The sequence below is a fragment of the Sceloporus undulatus genome, chromosome 1 (assembly GCF_019175285.1).
Source record: "Sceloporus undulatus isolate JIND9_A2432 ecotype Alabama chromosome 1, SceUnd_v1.1, whole genome shotgun sequence".
In the NCBI taxonomy this organism is placed as follows: Eukaryota; Metazoa; Chordata; class Lepidosauria; order Squamata; family Phrynosomatidae; genus Sceloporus; species Sceloporus undulatus.
This window is the reverse complement of record NC_056522.1, coordinates 101,009,354-101,033,868: the sequence shown is the minus strand read 5'-3', so window position 1 is coordinate 101,033,868 and position 24,515 is coordinate 101,009,354. Positions and strand designations below refer to the sequence as shown.

General features: G+C 39.8%; 1 protein-coding gene across 2 annotated transcripts in view; it reads left to right on the top strand.

Annotated features, from left to right (window-relative positions):
- Nucleotides 1–24,123, top strand: part of NKAIN2 (sodium/potassium transporting ATPase interacting 2) — a 718,671-nt gene extending 694,548 nt beyond the window's left edge. Inside the window, exons 6-7 of one of the 2 annotated variants that reach the window (XM_042480285.1) lie at nt 12,442–12,523; nt 19,610–24,123. In XM_042480285.1, the coding sequence (XP_042336219.1) occupies nt 12,442–12,523; nt 19,610–19,619 (92 nt within the window). In that variant the 3' untranslated portion in view covers nt 19,620–24,123. The remainder of the gene's footprint in view (nt 1–12,441; nt 12,524–19,609) is intronic. The other variant, XM_042480275.1, reaches the window with a different exon arrangement.
- Nucleotides 24,124–24,515: the final 392 nt, after the last annotated feature.

Genomic DNA, 24,515 nt, shown 5'->3' with positions numbered 1-24,515 from the left:
TGGCACCAATGAGGGATGGTATGGAGCCACCCATTTGTATCCCCCCTTAGTTTAGGGATAGCAGTGGGAAAGAGACCCAGGATGCTGTCATCCCAGAAGAAATAAAGTAGTTTAAATAGAAATGGGTGTCACACCCAGGTTACCTCTTCTGAGTTGAAGTCTAATTTGGGAGGCAGCTGGGTCCAATCACAGGGATGTTGCCACCAAAGCTGCCAGGAGAGTCCACCCTGGCTGCAGCCCAGGTCCCAGGCACACTTCTGCAGCCTTATTTCAAAACAAGGAGCTTTCCAACTGCAAAAAATGGCCACCAAAGTGTGCCACACTGGGCTGCAGCTGGGCTGGACTTGGCCAGCAGCTTCGGCAGCAAAATCCTTGCGATAGGACCTGGCTGCCTCCCAAATTAGACTTCAATTTGGAGGTGGTAAGACATGTTATTTAAGTGATGCAATAAGGTCCCTAGATTGGATTTGGGCCAATGGTACTACTTTACTCTTTTTTGGTCAGAGCTCAGCCAGAGTACTGTGCCTTTGGTACTTTTGTCACCTCATACTATGTTCTTTCAGTACAGTACTAGCCATGTCTCACACCATCCAGCCCGAAATATGCCCTTCTGTGAATTCCAGCACCATATCTGGGCCTTTTTTATTTAGTCCTGTGTAAGAACATGGTACCTTCTGAGATGCTACAGTTCTAGTTTTGCTGTATCAGCAGATGGCTGAAATAGATGACACTTTAGTTCTCTTCCAGCACTATAAGTCTATTATTTTCCAGAGTACTGCTTTATTTGTGCAGTTGCCTACTAGTAGTTTCAAATATTTTCCTTGACTCAGCTCTTCTATAGCCAACAATCTGCACTTCTTCTGCAACTGAGTAATAGTGGTGATATGGAAATGGGATCCCCTTACAGCTCACATATCAGCTGCAGTTGTGATTGTTGTGTGGAATGTGACTATAGAAGTCACAAGTGGCATCACTAGTATTTTCAAACAGTAACTGCTGGTGGCTTCCACGTCATTGGGGTGGGAGTCCATTCAGCTTTTAATATAAACTTTAAGAGAGTTCTCCAGAGTGCTAAATTTGGTTCCCAAAATAGACTTAGGGCTGATGCAGACTGGCACAATGCACCACATGGCAGGCAGCTTTGTGGTATTCTTGTGGTACAGCATTTATATGCCGCACACCACAGGAGCACAGAAAAGCTACAGCAATGATGAAAAAGCCAACTTTTTTCTGGTGCAAAAAGGAGTGGCATTTTGTTCCTCCTTTTTGCACTGGAAAAAAGCTTGAGTGGGGCCAGCTTTTTCAGGGGCAGCATCATGCCACCCCTTCAAGTCAGTCTGTTTCACCCCTTAGTAGCTTGGATAACAACTTTAAAGTTCAAATTAAAAACTGGAGCTGTTTCACTCCCTTTTTGAGATGGGAACTAACCAGCTACAACTGCCTTTCTTTTAATGAAAGAAATACTTATATTTATCAACTATGAAATAAGTCTAATTCAGTTAAGTAGAATTTACTGTCAGGATTGTAACCTGAAATGTGTGTGTGCGTGTGTGTGTGCATGTGCATGTATGTATGCATGCATGCATGCATGCATGCATATACGCATGTATGTTAAACCTGAGAAACACAATGCTAGACCTTGCATTTTATGAAATTCTGACCTTTTTTTTTCTCCATACTGGCTCACACATTCCATTCGCTGGTGCCCAAGCACATTTTATCTCTTTTATTTTGATTAAAAGTGTTGAATTCAGCTTTCTCCTGCAGCCAATGATTCCTTATGCAATCGTGACACTTGACAGGCACTAATAGTAGTGCAGTGTGTGTGTGTGTGTGTGTGTGTGTGTGTGTGTGTGTGTTCACTCATTCTCCCTTATTGGTTTGATTGATTTTGTCATCCAGAAAGGGCTTTGTAAAAGCCACCACATTTTAGATGTTTTCAGATCTCTTGAGTTTGAAGAATTGATTTGTGGTTGCTAGGAGTGGTAGAGTTTTGGTCACGATGGTTGACTGGAAGGGTGACAGGGGATTTGTCATGCTTCTCAGCATGCCAGCAGCTATTTCACAAATCTGAAATGTCACAGAAGGCACGAAGTCAACATATACACATTGGGCATGGCAAAACTCCAGCTGGAGCATGAAGGAATCCTCTCTCCATTCAAAAGAAACTGAGTACTTGCTCTGAAATATAACTGCTAAGTTTGCTGTTAACACATGGTCCCAAGAATTCAAAATGATAGCTTGCTTAATATTTGAGATGTATGTCTATAGAATTTTCATCTGTTTTCATTCAGACAAGTTGAGAGGAGAGAGGCAGAAAATGTATGGTGCATTGCATCCTTCCACACCTTGCTCTGTACATCTCATATTTATGCATCTATCTACACACATGGGCGGTTCAACTGTTTTTGATTCACTCTATTCCTCTCCCACTTGAATCATTATGCTTTCTCACATGCTATGTCCAAGGTCTCTGCTTCTTATTTATGACATATATTCCTTCTCCTCTTTCATACAGCAATGCAAAAGCCAAGTCTCCTGCAAAGTCATGACTTGTTATCATTGCACTTTCTGCTACTTATTTATCCATGCAAAGGCAACTGTGGAAGGCTAAGAGCTGTGTTGGCATTAATGATTAATCCTTAGTGCCTCATTAATACTTCTTAATCAAGCCCTCTACTTGGCTCTGGTCTGGCTGTACACAGCCAGCCCTCTGTATGTAACCTCTAAGTCACTGCCACTGACACTGTTGATATGCACTGAGTTTCATGGTTCCTTGGTATTCCCTATCCAAATGCAGTACTAACCTGTATGCCACACTGTGAACTTTATTGCATAGCATTATGATAACATTCCGGGAACCGAATGAGAACAAAACGCAGCAAAGTTTACTGCACGGTTTGGTTCCCATCGAGTTCCCATTCTGACCTCAAGTGTTCCAACAGCATTCCAGGGTGAAAACGATGAGAACAATTCTCGGACAGATGGAACGTTATCATACCAGAACATGAAAAGTTAGTGCAGTGATCCTATCCGTTCTGTCAGTCCTCGTGTCCTGATTGGCTGAGACAATTTCCTCTTCTGCAGTCCTAGAGTGTCCAACTGGAAGTTGTCTGAGGTAAAAAGATGATAGAGTGATGACATCATGGCATCGCACCCCAGCTAAAGAAATGTGCATGCGCCACAGCAGTACAATATGAGAATGCACTCAGCAAAAGCACCCATTCAAAGGGGGTGCTGTGCAATATAATATGTTCCCAATATGTTATTATCCTGTTATTACTTCTCTAATGTGATGAGTCGTTTCCAGATCGTTCTGCCACAGAATGTTTTCAGAACTCAATGGGAACATTATGTGTCTCATATACAGATGTGTGTAAAGCAGTGGAGTGGTTGAAGCATTGCTACCCCACAGGACCCGCTCCACTTTATAGACTAAATTCCCACTACTCCCTCAGGGTGAATAATTAGTGCTATAATATACTGTATTCTATTCTTTTACTTTATTTATACCCTATTTCTTCCCCAAAGCTGTCAGTTAGGACAGTTTGCAAGATAGAAAATAACATTGGTAAAAACACAAGTAGATAAAAGCATAGAAAAAAGTATGTTTATGTCATGCCATGAAGATTAATCATCTTAACAAGGTTGCCTACTGTGATGTCTCAAACTTAAATTTTATTTAATTTTATTTAATTAATTTATTATATATTAAGATAGGAGAGCCAGCATGGTGCAGTGGTTTGAACATTGAAATATGACTCTGAAGGTCAGGGTTCAGTTCTCCTCTTAGCCATGGAAATGCACTGGGTGACCTTAGGCGCACCACACTTTCAGCCCCAGAAAACCCCATGATAGGGTCACCTTAGGATCACTATAAGCTGGAAATTACTTGAAGGCACACAAAAATAACAATAATATTAATGAAATTTTGTTTATGTATGCACTTTATATTAGAGGTAATAAAGTAAGTAGCTCTTGGGAGGGGATGAGAGAATGAAATATTAAAAGTGAGTGGAAATTAGTGTAATGTCTGAGGGGATTTCAATAACTTTGGTGAATGAAATTTGGAATGAAGTTGATAGAGTAGTTAGGATAGTTAAAGAGAGGGCCGAAATCTGAATGAAGTGAGGAGTAGAATTAAGAGACTTGGTCTGTCAGATTTAGGAATTAATTAGTGGTGTTTAAGAGTCTGAATTAATTAGGAGTGGAATGTGAGAGAGAACGTGAGTTGTGTTCTAAATGTATGTACTCCTCAAAAAAGCATAACACAAGGTGCTATCCTATCCCCAAAGCTATTTATATTAAACTACTGGGAGAGATCATCCAGAGGGTTTGGGTGGGGTGCTATCAGTATGCTGATGACACTCAAATATATTTCTCCATGCCTTCAAATATAGCCTCAGCTAAGGATAGTGTGTCTCCTATGAATGAATGAATGAATGAATGAATGAATGAATGAAAAACAAATTGAAACTGAATCTGGATGAGACAGAGGTGCTGACTGTCAAAGGTCTTAACCTGGGTTTGAGGTGTGTCAGACAGTCCTGGATGGGGTTACACTCTCCCTGAAAGACTGTTTGCAGCTTGAGGGTGCTCTGGATCCATTGTTCCAAATGACAGTTAAGATAGTTGTGACAGCCATGAGTGCTTACTGTCAGCTTCAACTGTTACACCAGCTGCACCCCCACCTATCGCTGGATGACTTAAAGACGGTATTGTACATGCTGGTAACCTGAAGGCAAGGCTTTGACTGTATACTGAGCTATCTCTGTACCAAGTTAGGAAACTTCAGTTAGTTCAAAACATGGCAGCCAGACTGGTTACTGGTTTCTTCTGGCAAGCTTGACCCAGTGATTTTAAATTGTAAATTTTATTTAATGAATTTTAAATGTGGATTGTTTTAATATGCATGTGTCTTGCCTGTTCATTTAATTGATATGTGTTTTTAACTGATGTGTTTTTAACTTACGTTATGTATTGCTGGTCTGTTGTTATTTCCCACCTCAATCCATGGAGAGAGGTGGGTATGAAATTATTATTACTATTATTATTATTACATATACATATGTAAATACATATTTAGCAAAAAAAAAATCTGGTTATCTTTGGATCTTAAGATCCAAATGTCATTTATTGCATCCTTCACCAAATTCCAGTACTTACTTGCATGCTTTCATGACCACCAGCCATGGTAAAATGTTCCAGGTTCATCTTTATACTTCCAACAAATATTATTTTTATTTTTATATATTTTTGAAATCTTCTCTGGTGTCAGATACCATCAATAAAACATAACAGTTTTCTTTTAAATTTTGTGACACTGTATATTTTGAAATCCTTTCCTGTGATTTTTCCTATCTGCTTAGTTCCAATGGATAGCCCACATTTTTAGCCCAATTTATCATCTCTTCCTTAACTACTTCATCTTCCAACTCAATTGCTAACAAATTCTTATAAAATTTTTCAATTATTTTTGGGGTTTTTTTGTATTTTGTTAATATCCAGTTCTTTGTCCTCAAATCCAAACATCCTATTATCCATTTTGTAGCATTCCAGAATTTCTATATACGTAAACCAATTCATTTTATATTCTTCTTCTGCTAATTCCTCTTGAGATTGTATTTGTAGTTTACCATCTTGTTTCTTAAATATTGTTTTATAAGTTGACCAATCTTCATTTTATATAAAAAGAAGTGTTTTTAAACAATACACTTTTGTGTATTCTTACATATGTGTGAGAGATGGGAACTGACATTATCTTTAGTGAGAGTTCCTGTCTCCATTCTTTCCTCATGCTGCTGTATTTGACAAAAACATTAAGGGGTTAGTCCTGTATTTGATAACGATAGTCCGTGTGTTTATGTAGGACTTTTGAAATAAACTTTGGAAATTATGACCCTGGGGTGGTGGTGACGAGTTACTTTGGCATCACTTTGAGAATTAAGAAGAACTTAATGCTTAAAAATGATTTCTAGACTTGTAGCTGGTCTTCACTTATGCCCTGATTTTTTTTTTTTAACCAATATGGATAGGTGTTCATCTGTGAAAGGAAACAGGTGGCAAACTCTGGGTGTTTTTTTTTTCAGTAGTTGTCATACCTGTATCTAGAAGCACTGAACATGTCAGTAAACTCAGATTTAGGGAAGGAAGGCAAAATAAGGTATTTCCCTCACTTTCTTGTAGATGTTTATTTACATTGCATTTCCATAATTAGCCTGAAGGCAAATTAAAGGGAAGTGCCCTCAAGCACTGTCTGTTAAACATATCATCTAATCATCTGAGTAAATATGCCTATAATGAATGACCTTTATTGTTCCTCTTTGCCTCAACATCTATAAAGTATTTCAATCCCTTTAAGTAAATATATTATAGAGCAGGTTATTTGGTTATGTTTCACTTTATGTGAAGGCAAATGAAAAATTATCCCACCTTGGTGGTCTCCTCACTGCAAGATATAATATTTGCATTGACTTGCCACATCTGTGAACCACAAAAAAATGTGCATATGTCCATTCCATGGTGGTGATGGTTGGCATAGACAGACGGATGTTCCTCACAACTTAGGCTGTGACTCATATAGTTTAAACCCAACATAAACACCATGCCTCACCCTGTGGAGCTTTATTTTGAGAAAGGAATAGCTGAGAGCCTCATTGTGCTGGGCACAGAATATCTGTGGCTAGCCCATTCTTTACTTTCAGTTCAGTTGACATTTGTGACCATGTTGGATAGATAATTAGTGGTTTTGCTTTATGTGAATTATTTCCTTCCTACCTGGTTCCTCCTTTTCTAAGACAACCTCTTTCTGCCCTTTGCTAAGCTTTCAATCCCTACAATTACCTGTGCCAACAAGTTCTTTGTGTTGGGCTAGTTGCCATTTCTTTGGTGGGGGGACTTTTTTGAATATTTCTAAATAGCACCTCGACATGGCTGTCAAACTGAATCAAAACATCTAACTTAAAGCCGGTTCTAAAGAAATTGTATAACCTAGATCTGGCTTTTTTTTTCCAGAGGAAGCAGCTATACTGCCACTGCATAACATATCCTGAGCTTCCTACATAGTAACGCTTGGCTTTCGGTTCGTTGGGAGAAAGCTGCTTGCAGAAAAAAGAGCAGTTCAGCAAGCCAAGTGTAGTGTGGATATTGTTAGCATGAATATGAATCAACTTGTGGCATCAGAAGTGGGCATTTCCTTTTTTGCAGACTGAAAATGAGCAGAAACAGCTACATTGAGTACCAAAAATGGCTTGACTTTTTTGACTTATAAAATATTTCTGCTCTGTTTTAGCCTTGACTTTGTGACCAGAAAAAACATTACAGTATATTTGTTCAAGTGTGTTCTTTATGTGAAGATCATTGTCATCACAAAACAGCTCATTATTTAAAACTTTGGTTCACCTGGCAAGGTCGGAGCCTTTTCAATGGATCCAGGCAACATTCATCAAATGGAAGGATCACAGATGCTACATTTATGATGTGAAATAATCATTATGTAAACTGGCGGTGTGAATTTGACCTTGCCCATCAAGACAGGAGATCCTCATTCCCAAAGTAGCAATTGTTGCCCACTGCAAAATATATAAAAAGACTCCAAGGTCCCTTCAACATAATGTACTTTCATCTTTATTTCTTTTCATTAGTGGTAAAAGACAGTGTCAACCAAGGCATATTAGTAATACTGAAAATAAGGTCTGTGACAAAGTTATTTTTGACACTTATAGATAATTTTTTAAAAGCCAAGTCCTTTCAATTCCATTCTTATTTTCATCATTGTCACTATTTAAAACTATTTTATGTTTGTTGTTACCCGCCTCGATCCAATACAGAGAGAGGCGGGATACAAATAAATTATTATTAAGAAGTCATTTGTTTTTCTGATGGTGTGGTCTTGTGGGTAATGTGGAGTGCGAAATTATTTCTCTAAAGAAACTACAGATTCATTAATATATATTACAACAGATAAATGATTTTTGGAATCAATAATGTATTCATTTCAGCTGGAAGGAACAGATGCTAAATGTTTGTGCCACTGCTAGAAGGCTACAGTGGGCAGAGTACTTGCCAACTCATTCTGTCTGATGGGTGTTTGAAAAAGACACAGAGTAGCAGCAGAGCAGGCAGCCTGGCCACTGTGGCCATCTGTCAGAGAAGGAACAAGTACTCATATAGTTAGAAGTAATGTATATATTTTAGCACTTGAATGCCTGAGTAATCTACATATTTACTGACAGATAAATGGTGCAGTCTTGTGCACAAAGGAGAAGGTTTCATTGAAATCATCAGTGAGACTTACTTCTGGATAAGCACACGTATGATCCGGCTGCATGAAATTTAAGATCATTTCTCCCTAAAATAAATTTGTCTAAGCTTTTGATGTTTCACATCAGTGGGATTATGTCTCTGCACGTTTAGATTTGTTCCCAAAGAAAAAATACAATTAGAGGCCCAATGGTGGTGGTGGGTGATAATGATAATCTTAGATGATTTTTAAAAAAAAACAACAGAGATATCTCGAAAGTGCATTGGATGAATGAGTTTAGGATTAGAGCATCTGCAGACATTGACCAATAAGCCTTATTTATTTATTCACTCCATGCCAATACTATTTGAACTAAGGAGCCATTGGACAATTTTAATGACTTTAGGTACTAGCCAGATAAAATACCCAGCAGAAAGGGCAGCAATTGGCAGAGGGTTTGTGGGTAGAGGAATAAAGCCATATACAACTTCTAGCTCAGTCTGGGCAGCAAAGATAATGTGAAACTAACTAGCAGACTATCATGGTGGTAGAGATCAAATTGTTCCACAGTTTACAAAGACTTGGGCCACAATCATCCTGAAGCATCATCACTGTGTTCCACTCCCAGGCCAGAAACAATCTGATGCAGAATCTCTCAGATCATTAATACTCTGAATCATCCAAAGTGGTTGACTGGTAGTACATCTGGGGAAAACATACAAAAAGAGAATATATGTTTCCATGCATCAGCAGAGATACTGGCAAGGAATATAGGTTACAAATCAAGATTGATAGTCAGGAATCACCTAGGCGGGTTACACACTGCCATTTAGTACGTATTCTATACGTACTAGGGTTAGGAAGGGGCGGTGCTTCCGCACCCCCCTAACCCTAGTACGTATAGAATACGTACAAGATGGCGGCGCCCTATTCATACTGGCGCTGCCATCTTTATGTATCAGACGCTGTGCGTCCGGACGTCACGCAGGCGTCTATGACGTCGCGAGTCCGCCCCAGGCGCCTCGCGACGTCATAGAGGCACAAAAGAAGCTCCAAAATGGAGCTTCTTTTTGCTCCGCGCGGGAGCCGGCAGTGTGGCTGCTGCGGCTCCCTTACGGAGCAAATGGCGCCGGCGGGAGACCGCCTCAAAGCGGCGGTCTATAACCCGCTCTAGTTAAGCTAAATGAGTTCAGACTGCAGAGCGAATGAACTTCATCTCAGAGGCCGGTACAGACCGGCACTTTAGTGCGTGACGAGCAGCACTAGGGTTACAAAAGGAATCACACTAGTGCATGCTCGTCACGCACTAAACGCGGCGGCCCTTCCATACGGCCGCTGCCGTGTGAGACGTCATGGCCGCGCCGCCTCTAGATGGGCGGTGCGGACGTGACGCCCTCAATCCGCGGCAGGGCAGCTAGGGCACCCTTTCCCGGACCAGGAAGGAGCGTCCTTCCTGGTCTGCGGCGCCGCTTTGCTTCGCTGGGCGCAGCCTTCAGACGGCTGCGCCCAGCGAAGCAAGGGAGAAAGGGGCCAAGTGGCCCCTTTCTCCCCCTCCCCGCCGCCGTGGGGTGTCCTTGAGGCTTGAAGCCCCAAGGACACCCCTTTTCAGGCTGCGGGGAAGCGGCGTTTTGCTGCTTCCCTGCAGCCTGAAAAGCGGTGGATCGGGGCCTCAGCGGCTGCCGTTCTGGCAGCTCAGGCCCCGATCCGGCGGGGAAAGGGGCGGGTACAGCCCGCCTCAAAGAGGTGGTCTGTAACCCGCCAGAGTATGGAAAGAACTTGCTGACATACTCGAAGAAGCACTTGCCATCAGTTTTGAGAAATCTTGGATAATGGATGAAGTGCTAGAGGACTGGAGATGAGCCAACATTATCCCACTCTTCAAGAAAAGTTTTTTTTAAAAAAATTCAGGAAACTACAGGCCAGGTAGGCTGACCTCAATACCAGGACAAATATTAGAACTTATTATATAGGAATCTGTTTGCAAGTATCTTGATGGCAATGCAGTGATTTGTAGGAGCCAACATGGGTTTTGTCAAGACCAAATCCCACTAAACTAAACTTATGCCTTTTTTTTATTTGTCCACTAGTTTATTAGATGGTGGGAATGGTGGGGATGTCATTTATTTGGATTTCAGCCAAGCATTTGATAAGGTTCCACATGATATTTTGATTAGCAAACTGACTAAATATGAAAAAGATAAAAACACCATCACATGGAGACATAATTGGTTAGAAAGCCGTCCCCAATGAGTTGTCATCAGTGGCTGAGGTTCATATTGGAAGGAGGTTTCAAGTGGAGTGCTCTGAGGATTTGTCCTGGAGTCAATGCTCTTCAGTGATTTAGATGATGGGGTTGAGGACATATTTGAAGAGAGGAACAGAATTCAAAAGGACCTTGATAAATTAGAAATCTGGTCTGTAATTATGGTAATAAAATGAAATTCGACAGAAACAAATGCAAAACTACATAAAACCAAATGCACAGTTATAGGTATATGATGGGGGATACATAATTCAGCAGTACAATATGCAAAAAGTTCCTTTGGATTATTGTTGACCATAAATTGAGCATGATCCAGTAGTGTAATGCTGCAGCAAAGAAGGCAAATGCTATCAATGGTGTTTATCAGACGAGCTCTTAAAGAGGTACTATTCCAGTGTGACTGCTCTAGCTGCCTCCTGTTGCATGCTGGGATTGGCAGTTTTAAGGAGGGGTATTTAGAATTCTCAGGCAGAGAAGTTCAGCTCCTTAAAACTGCCAATCCCAGCATACAACAGGAGGCTGCTAGAGGAGTCACACTGGAATAGTACCTCTTTAAGAGCATAGTGTGATAAACATCTTAGTCTGCATTAACAGAGCCATAGTTTCCAAGTCAAGGGAAGTAAGTAGTGGGAAGTTCCACTATATTCTGCGCTGGTAGTCCTCGTGCATTCAGGTTTGGTTACCTCATTTTAAGAAGAATATAGATAAGTTGGAGTGAGTTTAGAGAATGGCAATGAGGCTGATAAGAGGTATGGAAAATAAAATATACAAGGGGAGGTTGAAGAAGCTGAACATGTTCAGCTTGGTAAAGGAAAGACTGAAGGGTGACATGACTGCACTCTTTAAATACCCCAAAAGCTGTCACAGAGAAGAAAGTGCAGGCTTGTTCACTGCTGCCTCAGAGGGTAGAACTAAGTTTAATGGTTTTAAATTAACAGGAGGGTAGATGTCTAATGAACATTAGAAAGAACTTATTGATACTAAGAGTGGTTCAGCTGTGGACCCAGTTGCTAGTGGTGGGTCTTCTTTTCTGGACATGTACAAAAAGAAGCTGGATAGCTATCTGCTGGGGGATGCTCTAGCTGGATATTCTGCACTGAGAAGGGGATTTGACTTTATGGTCCACAGGTCCCCTTCCAATTCTATGATTCTATTTTTTTAAAAACTTATTTATGCTGTGCAAAAATTAAACTGTCTACTAAGCAAACTGCTCGAACATGTTAAAATAAGCAGTTGTCCTCAGTGGCATTTTAAAGAGGTTTCTGTCTGTGCAGCATCATGGTGAGTCAAGGAAACAGTAGTGAAGTTCCCTTGGAAAATCTTTGCCAGTTCTCTCTGGAAAGAGTCTAGGGCTGAGGAATGTTTGGCTTTCTGGATATTTTTGGACTCCAGCTGCAGTCCAATCTAGCCAGCATAGCCAATGATTGAGGACCATAGCAACTTGGAGACTCGTGAGCAACTTTGTTGTTGTATGCCTTCAAGTTGCGTGGCAACTCTACAGTGAACCTATCACAGGGGTTCCTTGCCAAGATTTGTTCAGAGTGGGTTTGCCTATGCCTTCTTCTTCAGAGGCTAGAAGCAGTGGTAGAGTGAATATGCTGGAAGCATCTGGGAAGAACCCAACAGCCTGTAGGGGCATACAGGCCCTATTACTGTCTCCATTTAATCATTTCTGTTGTGTAGCTAAATCGTTGTAAATCTGCAAATGACAGTGATGAAAGCCCGCTTTCTGTATAGTCCTTTAAGTGCAGATGCTGCACTCTGCCTTCATCCTCCACAGTCAATCATGGCTGTTTTAATACACTAAGGAGGGGATCAGCCTTTCAGGCATGACTAAGGAAATCTATGTGAAAGCTTGTTTTTAAATGATAATGCCTATCTCTTCTGTGAATGATGCCAGAAATGAAAGCAATTTCCTCTTCTTTTTCTTTTCCAGTTGATTTTATAGGTGGATTTGACTCATATGGCTATCAGGGCCCACAGAAGACATCTCATTTACAGCTACAGCCCATGTATATGTGAGTATTAAACTTCTAAGGTACCCTATGCCAGAGGGAATATTAAAAGATTGTAAGAGCGAAAGGTGGCATCATTGGAAAAAGCCAGAGTTAATGAATGGCTTTCATTAAATGAACATTACTTTTCTATCTCCTCCCTACCAAATATATATGTTTATTTTAATGGCATTGCAAGGCAGGACTTAAGGACTGGATAGTGTGCTTAGCAACAACTGTTATCAGTGTCCCTTTCTACCTCATCATTCCATAGTGAGACCAAGACCTTGACTGAATCACCAGCCCTATCACCTACGATATTCAGGAAACCTTTAGATTCCCCAAGTATTCATGGGCAGAACATTTTAATTGGTTCCCCATCCCTGCAGGGAGAATCTACTACCACCAAACCAAACTTCACAAGAAAGGATTTGTTGAAACTCCCTTATAGTCCACCAACCCACCCAAAAAAGATCATTCTCCATTAGCTCTACAGCAAAATAAATAAATAAATAAAATAAAAAAAACCCAGATCCAGGATATGTCCTCATGTGGCCAACATTGTCCAGACATTGTGAAGTTAAGGTTGTCCAACCTCAGTGTAGAAGATATAAACCTTCAAAACAGGTGTTAGGCTGGATGGGTTTCCACATGAGGTACATGGAAGCGTGGATCATATGCTTATGGATAATAGCAGCTCCTCCCACCCACTCCTTCCCCCGATCTAGTTTGATTGAGTACCTGGGTGAACAAACCTGGGACAGATCCACTTATCCACCCAGATATCTGTAAGGCATACGAAGTCAGCCCCTTTATCTTTTATCAGGTCATGAATAACAATTGTTTTATTGTGAATGGGATTAAAGAGCAGCATGAATAGACCAGAGGGTGCAGTGGCTTTGGATCTTGAAGGAGGAGAATGGACTAAAACACAGAATAGATTTCAAATATCTAGCTAGCCTTTCCCTTACCTGACATGTTTAGCCCGGGCATCATGCCACACTCTGTTAGAGATTATACCAAGATGATATCCCATTCCTCTTACCTCCCATGGGATTTTCCTAAGCACATGTACAACAAAACAAATACAAAACAAGTAGCAGCTCTCCACCTAGCTCTTCTTTGAATAAAGCCAATTTCCCCCCTGTCCTTGTCTCTCAGCCAGAGACCCTGGAGGTGGACTCAACAGTTACCCCCCCCCCCCGCATGCGCTGTGTGGCGCTTTTCTACCACACCCTATCCTTCATCCAAGGTCTGTGTCCATTATCCATATGAGGAAGGATTGGTGCTCTTGCATCTCCCTGAAGTGGTGATCCAATGGGGTAACAACCCCAAAGGATGATTCACCAACTTTGGCTGGCACTGCTGGTGCCTCACCAACCAGGAAAATGAAGGCAGGGAGGAAATAGCTGGCTGTGATCAGCAATCAGTCTTGGTCTTCCACCAGCTAACACAGGTCCTGATCCTGTGGGGAAGCCCACCTCTAAAGGAGTAGGGATAGTAAAGGCAAAGGTGAAACAAGCATTATCCTCTTTTATTCCTGCTAGTCAAGGTGCAGCATCCACTACTGGTATGTTCCTTGCTAGAGTTGCCAGTGACTGGCAATTGTTACTAAGCTAGTTGACTTTAAGTGCAGTGAATGGAAATGTGCTTCAGCTATGATAAAGTGAAAATAAATAATCTTTGCCTTTAGATAACTATGCAGTCTTAACAATGCAGACTACAAGCTTCTGAGTAGTCATCCTGATCTGGAAATTAATTGTGGAGGCTCTGACATGTGAATGAAGTTTCCTCCTGAACTCGGCATGTCCATTAGTGATGGTAGTATCAACACATAAACATTCCTCCCTAAATGTAAATGGGGAAGATTGTGTGTTAAAGACCCTAGTCCTAATTGGAATATTAAATTGGCCTTATTGTAATCGATAGCAATAGGACAAACCATCAATCAGCCATAGCAGAGGCTTTGCATGTAGAAGGTCTCAGGTGTAGCCCCAGAAATCTCAAGGTAAAGTCTTAAGACTCTGAGGAGTTACCAGTCAGTGCAGACTAAACTGGACTGGATGTACCAATGACTTTTTTGGTGTAAGGCTGCTTCCTAGAAAATTACTGTACTCATTTGTGCTTAGTATATTATGTATGATTATATTAAGCACAAATGAGTAGTTTTCTAGGTATGTTTGATTCCTAGCTCCACCATGAAACCCACTGGGTGACCTTGGGCAAGCACATGATCTCATGCTCAGGTGAAGGCAATACTAAACTTCCTCTCAACAAACCTTGTCAAGAAACCTTCATGATACATTCACCTTAGCATCATCATAAGTCAGAAACAACTTGAAGGCAAACAGCAACAACAAAGAATATGTATTTTTTTGCTTTATTTTTAAAATGCATCTTGATGTTCTCATCAGATGATAACCTATGACAACTAGCAATACCTGAACAGATGAAACCAAATTCACATTTTTCAGGAAAACATCCATATCTTACAGGGAATGCCCAATTAAATCCTTTAAAAATACAAATGCTAAATATAATTTCATTTACATCATATGGGTCATGTTTTACAAGCAGAAAATTTTATATTTTGAACTTTCTACCATATGGCTTGGCACAAATACACAGAGTGGTTCCATGCCATTTCCCGCAGTTCCCAAGAATATGCAGCACTAAAACAGACATTCCATGAGATTGGACTAGCCACATGATGAAATGCTTTCAAGTGTTGATGCAGGCAAAATATATTGTCTAGCAGTTTCTGTGTTGATGACCATGTATTTGAATCAGCCTTAACTTACCTTAGGGTGGAAAGCACAAATAGTAATAAGTGATTCTAGGATTACGGCTCAGCTTCAGGATGTCTATGCAATGCAAGCAGCTCAAAATGTAGTTTCTCACCTGCTTGTGCCCCAAGAAACATTTTTTTTCACTTTTGTCAGAGTGTTGTACACTTACAAGATGTTATTTCTTCCAGTCACTCTTTGTGGCTCCTAGGTACTTAGGGCAATTCTAATCCCATTTCTTTCTTTATATCGTATACTTTGCCATCAACATATGGAACCTTCTGGCTGAGATATTATCCCATTCTTTTTATGTTCTTTGCTTTGAAAGTAGCTGATTGCATTTATGGTACTGAGCTTACTGGGGGGAACACTGAAGCTGTAGGGCAAAAGAAATCAACATAAATTTTTAAGCTTACAGCTGAGAACAAGGAAGTATGAGTAGAACATTTAAATCCCTGTGACCTTTTTGCTTTTGTTCTGCTCCTCTGCTGTTTTCTTATGAACTTGTAGGAGATTGCAGCATGTACAGAAGACAATAAAACTGCTCTGTTGCTTTATATTCCCAGTAATGCAGCAAAATCCACTGTCATATACTAAACTCTTGAGAGCTGATTTACACTGAGAAAAAGCAGATTGTATAACCACCTCCATATTGTACTTTACTGTGTAGGTGGAGGAATTGCACAGCTGAACAGTCATCTGTGTCCAAAGCAGGCAAACAAACATGGAAAGCTAGCATGTGATGAGTGAGAAAGCTTTAACTTCCATCGGTGACATGCTTGTTTGCTTTGTGTGGCATTTTTCCATATGAAAAAGATATATTGACATTCTCACCCTCACCTTCTGATCCAGTGATATTTTTGAAGTATACTTTCAGGATGTTGGTTACCTGACCATTCAGAAGGTATACACCATGTGTACATCAAGTAGACTTTCACACTAGAGGTTTTTGGAACAGAGTTCTATATAGCTTGTATATTTGTCCTTGCTTGTATTTTACTGGCTGTGTCAGTATGTCTCGTTCCATCAACTTCCAACATGAAGGACCTTTCTCACAAACAAGCTGAGGGAGAAAATACACAGTACTTGGCACTTCAGTCAGGAATTAATCAGGAGTTAGGATCAGGGAGGAAAGATAGCATGTTTCCTATGTTCTACACCTTTTTGTGCTTTTGGGTAGGCAATCTGTGCTGACCTTGTACATTCCTCCTGCCTGCTGGGAGGGCTACAGGGGACTATGGGGTAACACATAGTCTTCCTTCCAGTCTAGAGATTGATGAGTACAGTTAGTTTTACAAGCCACCAAATGCCTGCCTTTGACGTTACAAAGCACCATAGGACTCCCCTGTTTTTTGTCCTGTGCCAATTTTGTGTTAATAGGAGAGGAGAAATTGGGTGAGGGGTGGGTTTCTCTGGAGTGCAAGATTACATGGATTTTTCTAGGCATATTATTGTGAAGGACTTGTATTCTGAGGATACTGTACAAGTTGCCAGGTTGAGCAAAAATTTGTATCTGCCAATGCATGATAAATTTGTACCTGCAAATGCATGATAAACTAACAGCGCTTATGCCCATTACATTTGGTCCATGGAATTCAGCTGTGATGGTATCACCCATTTCAATCAAGTCTCACAGTGATAGTTTTTGGCATGTCAACAAGAAAGCAAAAATACAGAATTGCTAGTGCCAAATGTAATGCAACCTCAGCTATAACTGCAATATTGGTTTATGAAAAATAAAGTCCTACAATATTTGAACTGTGGGATAATCAAATGCACTGAATGATCAGAGTTTTCCCTCAAGTCTAGGAATTTATTTAAAGGTCACACATATGTGGACATTCAAACTTTAAAGAGTCCATCTTCTTACATAAATTAATTTTTGCAAGGAAAGAGACAAAAAGAACCAGAGAAATTTGTGATGACAGTAGTTGCCTAATGTATTGGAAAAATTGCACAAGAACAGTTCATCAGTATAGAAGAATTTTTCTGTCATTCTTTGAGGTCTTTCAGCCATGATGTGATCTATCATTTGCATTGTCTGGCAGCCTAGTTGCAGGCTATTTGCTTTATGAAGGGGAATCCTTGAGACTAGCATTAGACTAGAGTTCAGAAATTTTATCTTTTAAACTACTGTTCCCAGAATGCACCAGTATAGCTACTTGCTAATTAGCTTACTTGCTGTTCACCGCTATGATCTTTGGAATAGCGGTATATAAATAAAACAAATTATTATTATTAATTATTATATTCTAGGAGTTAAATTCCAAAAAGGAATATTTTTCCAAGTTCTATTTTAGATCCTATGGAAATAATTCAGATTGATTCATAGGAGAAGTGTTGTATTTCTGAGCCAGCTGCATAGCAACTTCACTCACTTGTTGGTCTTCTTCCATGGATGTCAGAGGAGAAATGCTAGAATGCTACACTGTTTATTCATAACCTTTGTGCCCCTAAGAGTCAGAAAATATAACAGCATTTAGCTTCATAGCCTTGCCCTAGAGTTGTGTTTTACAAACAAGATATTGACAAGTTTGCCTGATCCAGGTATCCTTTCACAGGGCCTGGATGACATGGGTGAATCAAAGACATATTCTACTGTCGTGCTCTGTTTATTGCCCCATGAGGCAAGAAGTGAGCAGAGAGGGTGACTCTTTCCCCTTTGTCTTCCTCAAATCCTTTATAGATACTTGAGGTTGTCAGTCTTTCCCAACCCCAAACACTTGTTACGGAGGACTGTACAGGGGAAAGAGGGATCCAGGCCAGGTGAATTTTCCCCAGTCCTTTGACCTGTGACTGGATTAATATCACTGCCATAATAATCTTGACAACTGTTCTCTGAACATGACCATAGTGGGAAACATGCATTCTTGGGGCTACATGCATCTTTCAAGGTTGTTTTGTGGCTTCCAACATACCTCAAAGGAGATTATAGCATGGCCATTTTTGCCCTGGCCATGCATGGGATGACATCAGGGCAGAATGGGAAAAAATGGGTGTTATCACACAGAAAATTGCTGCTGTGCTGCTGCCCGACCATCATCTGTCCCCCAATTTTGTGCTGGTCAATTTTGGTGGTACAGAAGATTTCTGTACCACCAAAATCAGTAGGCAGAGCACCCGGGAGACAGGTGATGGTTGGGTGGCAACACAGCAGATATTTTCTGTGTGATAAGACCTGTTTTTCCCCATTCCATCCCAATCCTGTCCCGTGCATAGCCAGGGTAAAAACGGCTGTACAATAATCTCCCAAGACTTCACTAAACTCCCTTTTTTTCGGGGCTAGGGGAGTGAATTGCCTCTTTTGGGAGCCTCTCCTGCACTCTTTGACATTAAAAAGTACAATCCTATAAAAATATATAATTTAGCCACTTCTTTTTTTAACATGGTTGTTAGACTGTGTGGCCCCTAGAAGGTCCCAGGTCAGAAGATCAGCCTGTGGAGCCACTGACATTGTGAACCCCTAGTGTAGTTTAGCACTTTGTTCAAGAAAACAGATAATTCAAGATAATTCTTTTGTAAAAACCAACTAGCCTATAGGTTCAACCTTAAAGAACCTATTGACTCCTGCAGCTAACCTAGAATTGTTTTGGAAGTGTGCATCTTCTAAGGCCCTAACAATCTCTACATAGTATATTGTAAAAGGAGAAGAATGCTAGTCTTTGAACCTTTCCATCACCCTTTACACATGGAGCCTGACTTCTGAACATGATAATTTCTTCCATCCTTAGAAAATAATAATAATAATAATAATAATAATAATAATAATAATAATAATTTCTATCTTTCCGCCTCTCCTGATGGATCGAAATGGAATCACAACAAGGTTAAAATTACAGCACCATTAAAACCACAGTAAATAAATAAATAAATAAAAACATAAGAATCTAAAAACAGTAACATCAATCAATCAAGGGGTCAGCTGGTCTCGTTCCATACTAGTGATCTTCATAGAAGCTCTCATCAATTTCACATCCTAATTTTCCAGGTTTGAAGCTGCCCTTGACAGAAGAAGTTTCCTCCTTCAGAAAGATTTCCTCCACATGTAGGGAGAAATGGAAGCATAATGAAGGGGAAGAAACTATCTCACTCTTGTGCATTTACTGTACAGAGAATTGTAAGCCTTATAAATGTCTGAATCTAATATAAACTTGGTTATAAATGCATTTTTGTACTCTATTCTAACATAAACTTAAATGTTGCACCACTTGTTTGAAGATTTTGGAAAAGTATATTTAACCAAAGTCCAACAGTATGAAACAGACTTGTGAAATATCTTTTTCTCTTTTTAACCCCACCCCCACCCCCACCCCCACCCTTTTAGGTCAAAATAGAAACAAAGAAGTCTGGAGTTGGACTGAAAGACCAATCAAAGATTGGATTCTGACATGACCTCCTATGGATTCTAAAAGACCTCTATTATAACCTATAATAGAACAGGAATACTCAGAGACGGGGGCCTTGGTTTCTAATAAATATGGACAACATTGCACAAGATCTCTTCTCTCCCAGCTTGGATTTTCCAAATTCATATACAGACGATTCAAAAGGAGAAGCAGTGGCACCATCTTCTGGCCACTGTCTACCTTCTTCCCCCCATCTACTTCTGCCTCTCAGTTATAAAATTGTCTCAATCATTTTGGTTCTTATGGGGGATCTTTTGTACTCTGTCCGGACCTGTTTTCTCAGTCAATAACTACTAAACATACTGTGATGACCTGGAAAGAGAAGTCAATAGACAGCAAGTTGTTTGCCCTAAAGGCTGTATAATACATACTTGCCTTAACCCATCCTAAGTTGCACATCAGAGAAATTCGGTGTGGGCTTTCTGAAATAACTTCCTTTAGGCTCAACCATGCTGTTCATTAATTGTAAAACATTTCTACGGCTGTGTCAAGTGATAGACTGCTCCCCAGCAGTACCAAAGTTCGCTGTATAAAAAACATATCTGATGCCAGAGGAAAAAATGCTTTGCTGTGAAGTCTCCAGAACACATCTAAATTATTTCTGAAAGAAATGGATCAGTAAAGAGTTGGAAATGCCAGGAAAATGAACTCTTATGAAATTAATAACTATAAAGAAGCAGCAAAAACAGTGCTCCTTAACCCCACTGTTTGTATTTGTGCACTATAGGTGCTTTTATAAATGACTCTATGTCTTTTACTGATGACTAAGACATCTGCATATTTCTATCAACAGAGGCCAACTGAATATGTATTCACTATGTTTACTCTTTTATAACTAATTCCAGTTGAGAATCCTATGTAAGTGAGCTTTTTTTAAAAAAATGAAAAACTGCAGCATATAAAACCTTTCTTTCTGGATTTTGTTCTATTTTTAGTTGGGGTGGGAGTAGTTGCATTGGTGACATTTTTGAAGATCTTTTTTGTGGTTGGGGGATCTGTTGTGTGTTAGAGTGTGTATCTTATCTTCCTGTATTATTGTGGCTCAAAAAAAATCCTGTGCTGTTATGTAGTTGGCAAGAAGATGCCTTTGGAAACTTTACTAGTAAGTCAATGTCTTTATGAAATACTCTTGACTCCTAGAAGCGTCTGTTTGTTCTGAATTTGAGCTGTATATTCAGTCACGTCAGTGGCTTTTCATTAGAAAGGAATATTTTGCTCAGGCTTTTTTAGAACTTGAATTGCCCTAATTTCTTTATTTAAACCTTTCAGATACATCAGCCTCAGGCACTTGTTGGGCAAAGTTTCTTCTTGGCAGGGACAGATTGTCTGCCAAGTATTTGTCAAGCAACTTTTTTGTACACTTGCCCATCTTTTCAGTTCTTTGTGGCCTATAAAATCTATACTCCTCCATAACAATTCTCACCATGTGTCCCTACATAAATCATTCTGTTCAGCTCTCCTTCCACCACCCTACTCTTTGATGTCTTGCATGGATGTAATATGTCACAAAGAATAAATCTGATCACAACAGAACAGAAGTTCATTAGAAAAACAAAAATGCATATTCCAGTTCAAGTAACATTGGTCCAGTGGTGTGCATGGAAGTGGGTGTATCTATAATAATGATAACATTCACGTTGTACAGTGGTCAGAACATATAAATTCCAAAACTGTAAATCCTGTGAGATCAACTGTCAGAACCTTAAGTATTTGCCTCATTGTAACTACACTAGTGCTGGCATGGCATCATCATTAATGATGTCACATTGGTGTAGCTTTTGAGGATGCTCCATTATCTTGCTTCTTTGCTGAATCACCATTTTAGGCCAGGACCAAAAGACACTACTTCTATAAACCGTCAGTTAACTACTAGTGCCATTTGTCTGGAATATGTTGCATGAAAACAGTGTCCTTAACCTTATTTCTTACACTGGCTGTTTTAAAATTGTTGGCCTTTACATATCTCAGACTTCTGGACTGTTGAAAGGTGATAGTAGAGTTTCTGGAGGAGCCATTGTTTGATCTATATAGTGGTTCACCCTTACTAAACACTTTCAAAGAAATAACTATGCCTATTTCTCTTACTCATAGAATCATATACACAGAAATTATAACAGCTTGCTTTCCATCTTTATTAGCAAACGTGAGGCTCGTGATTCAGTTTAGAATAATTCAGTATGAGCTGACTAACCTGTGGCATTTCATCAGCCCATGCTTTGCTCCTTCTTGAATGAGCATGTCATTCTGCTACCTCTGTACAGTATCTCATAACTGGAGTGATATCCATTAGGAAAGAACTATCATATTGCTGCTGCTGGAAATCATAAAAGGGATCTTTCCTAGAATGTATCATATTTGCCACAAATATCCTGCTCTGTTTGTGTGTGTGTGTGTGTATGTTTGGGAGGGTAGGGGAATTCTAGGCAGTATAGGACCAAACTAAATGAGAAACAGAAATTACAATCCTTTCTTATTAGTTTTGTGCCCATTCATCAGTATTGCCAGATAAGTGAGAATATTTATAAACATCTAGGAAACAAGGACTTCCATCAATGGTATGGGACCCTTTGCTGACTTACAGCCAAATGTTCCAGGCTTACTTAACCAGGACTACCATTCAGTACCACCTGTTTTTCTGTAGCACAGAAGCTTCCCTTGTTATGGCTAGAAGTCTTTTAAAAAAGCATGAGTACGAAAATGAAGGTGAGAAAGACAACAAGTCCCTTTACTTGAAGTGGCTTGCAGCACATGTTTAAAGACAAACATGTCTAATTTGGCCTAATCTTTGTGTGGACTTCATCAAATGCATCATGTTCAACTTTAAGATGCCACCAGACTATTCATTTGTGAATGTTTCTGCATCCAGGATAGATTTCTATTGCAAGAGGGATAGAGTATCAGTTCTTTCTCTCAGTTTGCCTAGATGTGAAATGAAAATTCCTCATTTTTCACTTTGAGGTGGGATTTTGAAACCCTCCAGATGTCATTGAACTACAGATCCCAGCAGCCCTACCAGAACAGCCAATGGTGATTAATGCTGAGAATTTTCATTTAACATCTGCAGAACCACATGATTCCCGCCCTTCTCTGAATGGCACTAGTGGGAAAATAAAATTGAAGGATTTGAATTAGTCAAAGAAATCAGAGAAGGGAGAACTCTGTCCACTCTCAAACCAGGAGCCCATTTACACTACACAATTATAACATTACTATGCTACTTTAACTACTGTGTTTTCATCCTATGGATTCCAGGAAACTGCAGTTTAGGGAAGGGTAGTTAGAATTCCCTACCAGCGAGATCTAGTGCCTCACCAAACTACAAACCTTAGGGTTCCATAGTATGGAACTGTAGCAGTTAAATTGGGATAGTAGCACTGTAGTTGTGTGGTGTGGACAGGCCTCAGGTTAGACAAAAGAAATATCTTTGGGATTACTGCTGCCTAAAGTGAGACGAGAAAGTCACACTATTACAAATTTGCTCGAAATGAAATGGCTTATAGTGTTGCTGTGACCAAAAGAGGAGAGAAATGCAGGGGTCCATTACATTATTTCCTCCTTTGTTACAAGAGTGCTGGATAATCATAAAACCTGTGAACATTAAAACATTATGATAAGAACTCTATATGGATAATGTGGCAACACTGCCATGTATACAGAAATAATACATATACATTTAATATTAGGTCTTCATACATGCTTGGATTGCAGCTAAATTACTACCACCAAAATAATTTCAGGACTGTCAACTGCTACAGAGAATAAATTAATGGACACATCTGCTATGGAAAGAATTTTAGAGCACAGTAGTGTGAGAATATCTGAAATACTGTTGTTGAATTGTACAGCTGTATCCTCCTCAAAATCCAGTGAAGAATGTTATTTTTCTAGGCTGGGCTTTTTTGTTGTTATTATAATTCCAAATATTCAGAAGACAAGTGTTAACAATTCAAATGTCTCTTTTTGTTATAGTCATTTGTTAATTCTGAATGTATTTTTAACAGAAGGTGGTTTTTTTTGACTAACTAGTGTAATTTGCATTTTAAAAAATAAATGGGGAAAATACAAGTTTCCAAGTTTTAATGACCCCCTCCTGTTTTTCACACATTTCCTAGACACAATTCTCAGAAGAGCAAAAATACCACACACACACACACAGGAACAAGCCTATTATATTTACATGAAGGCAATTTTGAGCCAAGCTCCACATGGATGTGTCAGCACAGAACAGAAATTGCCAGGTCATGACATCATTTTAACTCTGTCATAGGTAACGTGGTATTTTCATTATCTACTGACACTAAAAGGCTTCTTTCACCAGGCTGACTGTAATAGACTCACTGCCATTTAAAATATGCCTCTTTTTTGTTTTGTTCTCTCACCTGTGAAGTTAAACCTCTGATAGCTTTCCAGTAACCAGTCTCAATGGCTGAGATCCTATTATAGCACTGGTGGAGAATCCATACCCTGGAAGGCAAAGGCTGCTCCTTTCCCTAGTTGTGCCATGTAAGCAGGATGGCTTATGGGTGCATCCCTGCAGCCAATCCTTACTTAGGTCATAGGTTTACATAGATTACATAGGTCATAGCTCCATGGAAAAAAGCTTGCATGCCTTTTCAATCATGCCCAGGGCCACACACATAGCAAAAAGTTTTTATTCTAAGTTTAGAGAGTCATCCAGTAGGAAATTGAACAATGCACAAATGAAAGTATCTGTCAGATGAACTTCTCTGTTTCACAGGTAAGTGACCTCAGGATAAGGTCCTTGGTAGAACCGTGGTAAGTAATTACAGGATGAGGAGCCTGGGAAAGAATAAATTGGGAGAT